The 12,025-nt window shown below is 50.6% G+C and overlaps 1 protein-coding gene across 1 annotated transcript in view; it reads right to left on the minus strand.

Moving 5' to 3' along the window:
• Positions 1-423: 423 nt before the first annotated feature.
• Positions 424-12,025, minus strand: part of PIWIL1 (piwi like RNA-mediated gene silencing 1) — a 1,966,306-nt gene continuing 1,954,704 nt past the window's right edge. Inside the window, exon 21 of the mRNA XM_078668015.1 lies at positions 424-1,625. Within this exon, the coding sequence (XP_078524141.1) occupies positions 1,509-1,625 (117 nt within the window). The 3' untranslated portion in view covers positions 424-1,508. The remainder of the gene's footprint in view (positions 1,626-12,025) is intronic.

Here is a 12,025-nt window from a genome sequence, read left to right on the forward strand (position 1 = left end):
GCTAACGACGCAGGCGACGCCTGCCGGCGCGCAGGGGTATTGCTCCGCAAAATTTTCCGGATCCAGTCTGACGCCTGGGGATATTCTAAGGTAAGGAATCTATCACTAACGTGTCTCTTTCAGATATGTAAATACATGCACATAAAAGCCAAACTAAGCTCTGCGGAAGACACATTATTCAACCGTGATTGGACATAAACTTTACAAAAATAAATGAAATGAGAGCAAGTTATTTATGATAAACTTGTAATTATGGTTAGACATTTACCAATTTTATAGAACAAGAGAAAGAATGCTCCAATGCCTCTTGCATCGGACACTGGTGGTGTAGTGAGAGAAGGGACAACCCATGCAGGGAGAATGAAACTGATTGCTCATGTCTGCCTTTCATTTCACACACCTGAAAACAGAATACAACATTCACCGGAGCAAAAGGGGCAGGATTATTTATTGATCAGAATAAAAAAAAATCTAGCAGTCGTACAAGGATGACATCTTTATTAGATGAGCACATGCTTTGGGTGTTTTGCTTCAAGGCTACACAATCTGAGAAAATGACCAATGCCAGCCTGAAAGCCAACGTATTAGCATGATAGAGTTATTGAGCTTATTAGATTAAAAAAAACTTTTAAAAAAAAGAAAACCTAGCTGGTTATCCACATTCCCCTTCCCTTATTAATCAAGAAAAAAATATCAGTAACTGAGACTCTAGTTACTCCATTCAAAATTAAACATTATGAACGAGTCATTCAACAAGACTTCTATTATGAATCAAAACATCTGAAAGTAAATAACTGGCAAAAATGTATTCTTACTTAACAGCACTCTAAGCATACTATTAAAAATGTATTTACTTGGGTGCCAGTGTTGAAAAGATGAGGAAATCCTACAGCTTCAAGTGTATTCTACAGCTTCAAGTGTTTACCACCCTTAAATTACCCTGCAGCTAAAAACACAGCAAAAAGTGCAACCCCCAAATCAGAGCTGTGGCTTTAAATGATAAGTAAATACTTTTGGATAGAACATCAACATTTTGTTTCAACCAGCTTTGCACTTAAATCCTACACTGCCAAACTATACACAAATGGGTCAATGAAGCAACAAAAAACATTAATCATTGAAGCCCTTTACATTTGTTTTTAATAAATGAAATGGTAGAAAGTGGCAGTTTTAACCCAAACCTAAGAAAAGTTAAAGATGTACAACTCTGCCCAAAAAAGGCAACACGGAAGCTGCTTGGAGCACTTTCTACTGTAAAGAAAGATTGAAGTCAATAGAAGGCCAAGCTGGGTTCTTCCCCCACTACAGTAAATACATGTTTAGTGTAAAGAACAATTTCACATTGTTTGAGAACATTTAAAACCATCCATCTGATGAAATCTAATACACACTGTTTTTGAACTAGAATCAAAATAGTCACTTAATGCTTTACAACAATGTACACAAGAGATGAAATGTGCATTTGCCATACATACAAAACATTAGTTCTCAAATAGATGGTTCAGTTTTTACAGGTAATATAAACGGTCTGCAAGAGTTAGATTGGGCTCTTTATGTATACTTTGTCCAACGAGGAAGGCCAGTTTGTGAGCATATTGACAAGGAGCAGGTACCCTGATAATACCCTGCATAAAAGAGGTGGACACAATTAGATTACGTTTTTATATATAATATACAATTACACAGAATCAGAAAAAATGACCCATTCATTACATACTTAAAGAAGACATTTAGAAAACATTTCAAATATCTAGACTTTCTGAAATCTATGGAATGATTTTGGTAATGGATTTAATTTGGGAAAGGCAGTGGTATTTCCACAGCTACTGGCTAGAATACTGTGCTAAGGAGGCTTGAGTCATATCATTCCAGGAGACACAGGCACATTAACCTACCCCTTACCAGTAGTTCAAAATTAGGTGACCTAAATTAAGTCACAACATCCAATCACAAATAAAATACATAAGGGAATTCCTGGAGGCTATACTGTAGAAAAAAAGGACTTTCTTGACCAATGGACATTACCACATCTAGACGGGGATCCTGTACAGCTATGGTAGTCCTCCACAGTGCTGTCAAACTAGCACTTTGGTGAAATCATGTCTAAGAGGCTTTTTGGATTATATCACACTGAACTCCACCATGGATCACCAATAAATCAAATACCTTGAGAGATTACCATTGATTGCCAATGATATACATGCAAAAATAGCCAGGGGTAGGCAGAGTATATTTGCGTCTACTTAACAGTCAGTTTTATGACAACCATCAATTGAGCTCTTGATACCCCGTGTTAGAAGATACATCTTTTTTGTGACCCCTCCACATTTTCAGTTTGTTTCTTGATAGCATTTTGACTTGGGGTACTGCAAGACTGTTATTCAAAATTTCAGTGCATAATCTCTGGCCCTCAAACAGATGAAACTATTGGCTACACCACATACACAATGAACAAGTTACTTACCTTCGGTAACGATATATCTGTAAGAAACAGTAGTTAGTATTAGATTCCTTACCTTAGAATATCCCCAGGCGTCAGTCTGGATCCGGAAACTTTTGCGTAGCAGTACCCCTGCGCGTCGGTAGGCGTCGTCTGCAGGCGTCCCCTGCGGCTCCGCGTCGTCGGCGTCGTGATGACGTCGCTGGAGTATATAGACGCCGCCTCCGCGCGCTGACGTCAGTTCTTTGCACACAGCTTTTCCGCGCCAGAACACGCAGCGCCATGTGAGAACCAACACTGGTGCCATGTGAAACTAGGGCCCTGAAAGGGATGTCCTTAACCCTAGGTATCAGTTCGCAGAACGGGGAGGACGGGTGGGGCGGTAAGGAATCTAATACTAACTACTGTTTCTTACAGATATATCGTTACCGAAGGTAAGTAACTTGTTCATCTGAAAGAAACAGGTTAGTATTAGATTCCTTACCTTAGAATAGATACCCCAGCAATACCAACCCCGGTGGTGGGTCTGCGAACCAATACAATCCTACACCAGAAAATCCTGGAGGACCGAACGGCCAAAGAAGCCGTCCCTCCGGACTTGACTGTCCAGGCAGTAATGCCTCGCAAAGGTGTGCAGCGAGGCCCACGTAGCCGCCTGGCAAATGTCCCGCAAAGGGACTCCCAGGCCCAGGGCAGTAGTAGCCGCCGTGGCCCGAGTGGAATGGGCCCTCAGCCCAACAGGAGGCTCCTTCCGAGCTAAAGAGTAGCAGGCTTTGATGCACAGGACGACCCACCGAGAGATGGTTAGTTTCTGTACCGCCCTCCCCTTCCTCTCACCCACGTAGCCAACAAACAGTTGGTCATCCACCCGGAACTGGCGTGTGCGATCCATATAAAATGAAAGCGCACGTTTTGGGTCCAGACGATGGAGCCGCTCTTCATCTTTTGAAGGATGCGGAGGCGGGAAGAAGGAGGGTAAGGTGATGGACTGCCCGATGTGAAAAGCAGAAACCACTTTGGGCAGGAAAGAAGGTCTAGTTCTAAGAACCACCTTGTCAGGATGAACGGACAAGAAAGGAGGTTTAACAGAAAGAGCCTGGAGCTCACTCACTCTCCTGGCAGAGGTGATGGCAACCAGGAAGGCCGTCTTCAAAGTGAGAAGACGGAGAGGACAGGAAAGAAGCGGCTCAAAGGGAGCACACATCAAGAATGTCAGAACCAGGTTCAAGTCCCACTGAGGCATCACGAACGGAGCAGGTGGATACATGTGCGTGATGCCTTTCAAGAATCTCAGTACAATAGGGGACTTGAATAAAGATGGCTGATCAGGTAGCCTTAAGAAGGCGGAAAGGGCAGAAAGATAGCCCTTGATAATGCCCAGTGCAGAGCCCTGCTGGGCAAGGGAAAGAAGGAAGAGGAGAACCTCGGAAAGAGGGGCAGAAAGGGGATCCACAGCCTTTGCTGTGCACCATGCCACAAATCTGTTCCACCGGCAGGCGTATACCGACTTTGTGGAGGGACGCCTGGCTGCCAGAATCACATCACAGACTTCAGGAGGCAAGTCAAATGGCCTCAACTGTCGCCGCTCAATCTCCAAGCATGGAGGTGGAGACTGGACAGGTTCGGGTGGAGGACCGTCCCCTGCTGCTGCGACAGAAGGTCCTCCTGAAGGGGCAGGCGGATCGAGGGACTGACTGACATGCTGAGTAGCTCGGGATACCAGTACTTTCGAGCCCAGTCCGGAGCCACAAGGATAACTTGGGCCCGGTCGCGCCTGATCTTCTTCAGCACTCTGGGCAGAAGTGGTATAGGCGGAAAGGCGTACAACAGACCGCAACTCCACTCGCGCCGAAAGGCGTCGCCGAGCGAGTGCCGTCTTGGAAACTCCAACGCGCAGAACTGATGACATTGCGCGTTCTCTTCGGTGGCGAATAGATCTAACCAAGGCTCTCCCCATTGCAGAAAGATGTCTCACGCCACGTCCGAGTTCAGACGCCATTCGTGATCCACCGAGCACCGACGGCTGAGTTCGACCGCCCTGGCGTTCAGAGAACCTGCCAGGTGTTGAACCGTCAGAGTCACGCCCTGACGTTCCAGCCATTGCCAGAGACGCAGGGCCTCCTGGCAAAGGGTCCACGACCCCACACCGCCCTGTTTGTTGCAGTACCACATGGCGGTGGTGTTGTCCGTGAACACCTGCACTACACTCCCGTTGACAAAGGGGAGGAATGCCTTCAGTGCTAGGCGAATCGCCCGCAGCTCCAACATGATATGGAGCCGGGACTCCGCCGGAGACCAGATGCCTCTGATCTCCGCCTCTCCCAAGTGGCCACCCCAGCCCTGGAGGGACGCGTCCGTCACAACCACGTGCTCCGGTTGGGGAAGGGAGAGGGATCTGCCCCTGACCCAATCGCGGTCCGTAAGCCACCACTGCAACTGTCTCGCAGTGCCCTCCGAGATCAGGACATGGTCGGAAAGGTTGCCCTGATGCTGGGCCCACTGAAACTTCAGGTCCCACTGCAGAGCCCGCATCCGCCATCTGGCGTGATGCACCAAAAGGATGCAGGAGGCCATCAGCCCCAGCGTCAACCTGACCGAAACCCGGGATAACGGCTGAAAGATGGGAATCAAGGCCTGGATATCCCGGACCCGCCGTTCCGGAGGATAAACCCGAAACTGCGCCGAGTCGAGAACCGCTCCGATGAAGAGGAGCTTTTGAGAGGGACACAGGTGTGATTTCGGCACATTGATGGAAAACCTCAGCTCGTGCAGGAGGTCTGCCGTCATCTGGAGGTGGTGGACGACTGTGTGGGGCGAGCCCGCCTTCAACAACCAGTCGTCGAGGTAGGGGAAGACTGAAACCCCTAACCGGCGCAGATGAGCTGCGACCACCGCCATCACCTTCGTGAACACCCGTGGGGCGCTGGTAAGGCCGAATGGGAGCACGAGAAACTGAAAGTGCTCGTGGCTTACCGTGAACCGCAGGTAACGCCGGTGGGCCGGCAGGACGGGGATGTGAAAATACGCATCCTGCAAGTCCAATGCTACCATCCAGTCTTGCGGGTCTAGAGCAGCCAAGACCTGAGCCAAAGTCAACATCTTGAACTTCTCCTTCCGGAGGAAGCCGTTGATGTTCCGTAGGCCCCCTTTGTCCTTCTTGGGCACCAGAAAGTAGTGGGAGTAGCAACCACACCCTACTTCTGGCCCAGGAACGCGCTCGATGGCCCCCTTGGCCAAGAGGGCCGTAACTTCCTCCTGCAGAAGTGTCAAGTGGTCCCCCGACACACGGTGGTTCTGCGGTGGCATGGCTGGAGGAGTGGTCTCGAAGGGGAGGGAGTAGCCCCTTCGGACGAGCTGCAGCACCCACCTGTCCGATGTGATAGTGCGCCAGCGGGAGTGGTGATGGCGAACCCTGCCACCCACTGGCGTCACATGGGCCCGAAAGCTCGGACTAGGAGGATTTGGAGGTTGCTGCGGGGGGAGGTGTGGACTGACCTCGCCGCTGTCCCCGACCGCCACCACGGCGGAATCCACGGCCGCCACCGCGCTGAGGAGCGTTCTGCGGTGCGTGGCTGGCAGCACGTGTGGGACCGCCCCTTCCGTGGCCACGAAAGGAGCGAAACGAACCCGTTTGCTGGCGCTGGGTCGAGAGACCCAAGGACTTGGCCGTGACCCTGGAGTCCTTGAAGCGCTCAAGCGCGTTGTCCGCTTTGTCGCCGAACAGGCGACTGCCATCGAATGGCATGTCCATCAGGGCATTCTGGACGTCCGGCGAGAAGTTGGCGGACCTCAGCCAAGCATGGCGACGAATCGCCACCGTCGTGGACATTGCCCTGCCCAGCGAGTCGGTCGTGTCAAGACCACACCGTATGGAGTACCTCGCCGCGTCTCGGCCTTCAACCAAAGCCTGGCCGAGCTTGTCCCGTACCTCCTGCGGGCATTGCGGCAGGCACTCTGCGACCGTATCCCACAGAGAGTGGGTATAGCGGCCCAAGAGGCACGCGGTGTTGCAAGACCGCAGTCCCGCACTCAGGGACGAGAAGACCTTCTTGCCGTACTGATCATACCGCTTAGATTCCCGATCGGGCGGGCCGTCGGGAATGCGGACTGGGAAGTGGAGGCCTGGATCACCAGACTCTCAGGGGAGGGATGGGTAGACAGGAAGGCAGGGTCGTCCGCACACGGACGGTGGCGCCTGGCAACGTTCCGATCAACAGGTGAACCGGAAGCGGGCCTGGACCACGTGCCCAAAAGGACATCCGTCAAGGCGTCATTAAATGGCAGCAGAGGCTCCTGTGGACATGACTGCGGCTTGAATACCTCGGTGAGGATGTTAGGCTTCACCTTAGCGACGGGGAGCTCAAGGCGCAAAGCCTTGGCAGCCCTCATCAGTACCACCGAATAGGCAGCCCCAGCCTCCGACGCCACAGTGGGGGGCGAGACAAACCCAGGGTTAGGCGATTCGTCCAGACCACTGGCCTCACCCAAGTCACCTACCCAGTCCACGTCGTACTGGCATGCTCGTGACAGAGGGTCCTCAGACCCCTCCCAACCCTCTCCATAATCGTCCTCATCGCCATAGTTTGACTCAACGATATAGACCGGCTCCTCGGAGTCAACGGGCCCCAACGGCGCCGGACTCGGCGTCGGACGATGCCGGTCCGACTCCGCGTCCGGAGTAGGAGAGGGAATGGGCGACCTAAAGGGCCCAGCGGCGCCGGAACCGCCGGCGGCGTCGGGGCAGGTGCACCCGAACCGCTCGGGCCCCCAGACGGGACCGACGGGCCCGCAGGCGCCGTAGGCCCCGCCGGAGGAGAAAGCGCCCTCATGGCCATGAGGAACTCTTCCACCTCTTCACGCGACGCGCCTTGCCCAGGGACCGACGGGTATGGAGCAGGCGGCGTCGGCGACCCACGCGGGGCCGCGGCCACCCGAACCCCCGGCCGCATCGCGCGGGCGTCGGGGGGAGTCGGGGGTATGATGGCGACGCCCCGACTTCTTGTGTCGCTTACCTGAGGAACCGGAGGAATGGTGACGACTTCCGGAGCGCTCGTGGCGGCTCCGCGACCGCTCCCTCGACCGCTCCCTCGACCTCCGTCCGGACCGGGACCGCTCTCGACGTGGGGCCGACACCCGGAGCTCGAGCAGCTTGCGGGACCGCTCCCGTCTAGCCTTGCCCGTCAAGGCCCGGCAGTCGACGCAGGACTCCACGTCGTGGTCCGCGCCCAGACACCGGAGGCAGAATCGATGGTGGTCGGTGACCGACATCATGCGGTCGCACCCGTCGCAACTTTTGAAACCGGGCATCCTACCGGCACCTGAAAGAGTTATAGTTAACAATAAACTTAGGTCAAAAGACCGGAGTACTGCTCTTCGGATCTGCGCTAACTGGCGCGGAAAAAAGAAGAACTGACATCAGCGACGTCATCACGGCGCACGACGCGGAGCCGCAGGGGACGCCTGCAGACGACGCCTACCGACGCGCAGGGGTACTGCTACGCAAAAGTTTCCGGATCCAGACTGACGCCTGGGGATATTATAAGGTAAGGAATCTAATACTAACCTGTTTCTTTCAGATAACAAGTTTAACAAATCCTCACTCATTCCGGATGAGTATGTCCTCAACCTTGTTGAGGATAATCAAGAATTCTACAATCTGGAAGAGGAACTCCCATCATCCTCTAAGGACATTATCCTTAACCCCTAGCGAGAAGAAAACAAGTTACTTACCTGTAACTTTGGTTCCCCAGTATTAGTAACTTTCATAGATTCCCATGCTTTGTATCATTCCCAGTCGTCGGAATGGGAGCCTCGGTAGTATCACAACCATAGGAACAAAAGAGAAAAAATAGGCCTAGGCCTCATCTCATTTGTATCCTATCATCTTCTTTGTGTAAAAGAGCCCAAACTTTTGTCAGGACCAATCAGAGCAGCCTCACCCCATAGAACCTTCCTGAGAGAGCTCAGAGCCTCAGATTTTCGTAGCCGTTGTGCAAACCGCCACTATCACTGTAAAGAGACTGAGCTTTCCCAGGGGAGGAGGGCGGGCGCATGGGAATCTATGAGAGTTACCAATAGTGGGGATCCAAAGCTACAGGTGAGTAACTTGTTTTCTTGCCCCAGTATTGGAACTTTCATAGATTCCCATGCTTTGTATCAGAGTAGCTAGCAGTAAATTACCAAGACACATTGTGTAGATACATGGCATCACATAATCATATAGCAATACTTATAGCATAGCCAAACAATTAACAAAATGTGCTCACCAGGATGGAGGGATCGGAGGAAAAGCTCACCTCTCAATGAAAAAGATTCCGCAGAACTGCTTGACCAACAGCCACGTCCTCTCTTCCTGCAGATTCCAAGCAGTAGTGTTTCGTAAAGGTATGAGTACTGCTCCACGTTGCTGCCCTGCAAATGTCTTTAATGGCGACTCCAGAAAAGAGAGCCACAGACGATGCCACAGACCTTGTGGAATGTGCACGGACCTTCCTGTCCAGAGGCTTGCCCGCCTCCTGATGACAGAATTGAATCGCACTGGAGATCCAGCGGGAAATGCCACTCTTTGCCAAAGGAAACCCCTTCCGTGGTGCGCAGTAGGACAGAAACAATTGGGATGATTTCCGAAAGGGTCGTGTGCGTTCTAGGTAGAATTTCAAGCATCTTTGAACGTCCAAAGAATGTAATGTGCGTTCCGCAGGCATAGAAGGGCGCGGAAAGAAAGACTTTAAAATCAAAGGTTCATTCAAGTGGAACTCAGATGGCACCTTCGGAATAAATTTCGGATTGGTGCGAAGAATAAGCACATCTTTTTTGATTTGAAGGAATGGATGCACTATGGAGAGGGCTTGAAGCTCACTAACTCTTCTCGCTGATGTTAGAGCCAGGAGGAGGGCAAGTTTCCAAGACAGGAATTTCAAGTCCGCCTTGTGCACCGGCTCAAAAGGAGATTTCATGAGTTGAGCCAGGACAAGATTGAGCTGCCAAACTGGTGGAGGAGGCCGAACTGGAGGATACATCCGGAACAAGCCTTTCAAGAATTGTTTAACAATCCTAGAAGACCATAAGGAAGGGCCTGAAGAACTACGCCGAAACCTTGATATGGCTGCAAGATGTACCTTTACAGACGAATGCACCAACCCAGACTTAGCCAATGAAAGTATATATGGCAATAGTTGATGAGGCAGAGATTTGTAAGGATGGAGACCTTGTCTTTGACACCACAGGCAGAACCTCTTCCATTTAGCCTTGTAAGTTTTATTAGTGCTAGGTGCTCGAGCCTGGGACAACACTTCTCTACATTCCCGGGAGAGATTCAGATGGCGGAACTCTCTGTGTTCAGGAGCCACGCTGTCAAGTGTAGCGATTTCGGATCCGGATGGTAAACTTGTCCCTGATTCCTAGACAATAGGGACGGAATTGGTTGCAAGCGAATTGGATGATCCTGGGAGAGCCGAAGGAGTTCTGTGTACCAAAAATGCCGGGGCCACGCTGGTGCAATAAGTATCATCTTGCATGGTTCCGCCTTCATTTTCCTGAGTACTCGAGGAATGAGGGGAATTGGTGGAAAAGCGTAAAAGAATGCGCTGTACGAGGCCATCGAAAGGGCGTTCCCCAGAGATCCCTGATGGTGAACTTTGCTTGCGTAAAACCGGCATTTGGCGTTCACCGGAGAGGCAAAAAGGTTGATGGTTGGTGTCCCCCAGACCGAGAACACACTCTCTAGAATGGACTGATTCAACTCCCATTCGCGATTCACCTCTGTCTGGCGACTCAGGGCATCCGCCTTGACATTGAGAGAGCCTGCCAGGTGTTCGGCCTTCAAACTGATGTTGTGAAGAATCGCGTAATCCCAGATCCTCTGAGCTTCTTTGGACAGAGTTTGCGACCTCGTTCCTCCTTGCTTGTTGACGTAGTGCATGGCCGTCGTATTGTCCGTCCGGACCAGCACTGTATGATTTCGTAACCAAAAAGTTGGTTTCCAGACTCCACCTAAACAAGAGGTGTGTTGTAGTTATTTCCTGAAGAAGGCGTCCACTACGCCGAAACGCACGTTGAATGATTACTACTTAATTAGTTCTTTGATTGGAAAAATTGTATTGTCTTTTAGATTGGATTATTATTGTCTATTTAACATTGAATGTATAATTTTGCTTTTTACTGACTGTATATATTTTTTAACTTGCATTTATAAATTAAGACAATTAAAATGTATTATGATTATTGTTTTTAACAAGTGATGCATTAAAGATATGACACGAATTTTCTTGGACATTGTTATTTGTTATTGGTTTTTGTTGTGATACCCTCCGCCTATATATTGGTGTCAACCATGACTGCCTAGGAATTGTTATTTTCACCGATGTTATACACTTCCAGCTGTTCAGACAAAATGAAATCCTGCCCCCCACTGATGTGACTGGGAGGGGAGGAACAGTAGGTAGAGCCAGGAGGCCGCTTTTGCCTCTTGGCGTTGTCATGTCCCTGACGGTTCTGTCACCCTCGCGGAGGTTGGCGAGAGTAAGACGCCGATTGTCCCTGCCGTTGATTTGAATATTGAGTCTTATAAGACTGCGAGGAATATCTCTGTTGGGTGTTGCCTCTATACAAAGAGAAACCTCTGCCACGAGCGCCTCTAAATGGGACCTACGGTAGTTGAGTGATCCCAAAGACTTCGCCGTGTCCGTATCCTTTTTTATATTTTGCAGGGCATCATCAACATGCTTACCAAAAAGCATCTCTCCATCAAATGGGAGGTCCAGGATCTTATTTTGGACCTCCTGACGAAACCAGGTGGCTCTTAACCAGCCCTGGCGGCGTAGCACTGCTGACCCTGCTAAAGCACGAAAAGCCGTGGAAGCTATATCCATAGCATAGTCAATAACTTCGGAGGATGATTTTTCTCCCTCCATCAGCACTCTCTTGGCCTCTTCCCTCGCAGAGTCAGGCAGTTGTTCCACAAACGGCTCCATGTCACACCACATCTGGCGATCGTATCTGCTTAGAACGGCGAGAGCATTTGCTGCTCGAACAAGCAAGCTGGCCATGGAAGAAAACCTCTTCCCCACGTTATCCAGGCGCCTACCGACCTTGTCCGGAGGCGTAGTCAACAGTGTTGATGGGTTTTTGGATTTGCTTTGAGCGGCCTATGAGATCACCGAATCAGGCTTCGGCTGCCCAAGAAGACAAGCTGGACTGCCCTCTGGAGCCTTATACTTCTTTTCCAGCCTGGGGAGAACCGGAATAACAGTGGCTGGATTTTGCATGATCTTCATACCTTCCTGCCACACATGCTCAATTATGGGAATGGATTTGACAGATCTTCTGTATTGTTCCTTAAAGTCGTACAGGAAACATTCAGACTCTTCCCTCGTAATTGGTAGTCCAAGCCTCTTTGACGCTCTATCCATGAGGTTATGGAACCCCCTATATCAACTGGAGGGGAAATAGAAGTATCCCGACCAGTGGCGTCTGGATCTTGTAGCCCACTGTCCCCTTGATCCAAGTCTGGGTCCTGCAATGGATCAGTCAAGGGATCCACCTGTACCTCATCATCCGAAGAAGTATCCTGCTGAACAGTCTGGG

This window comes from Lissotriton helveticus, chromosome 11, assembly GCF_964261635.1.
Source record: "Lissotriton helveticus chromosome 11, aLisHel1.1, whole genome shotgun sequence".
Taxonomy (NCBI): Eukaryota; Metazoa; Chordata; class Amphibia; order Caudata; family Salamandridae; genus Lissotriton; species Lissotriton helveticus.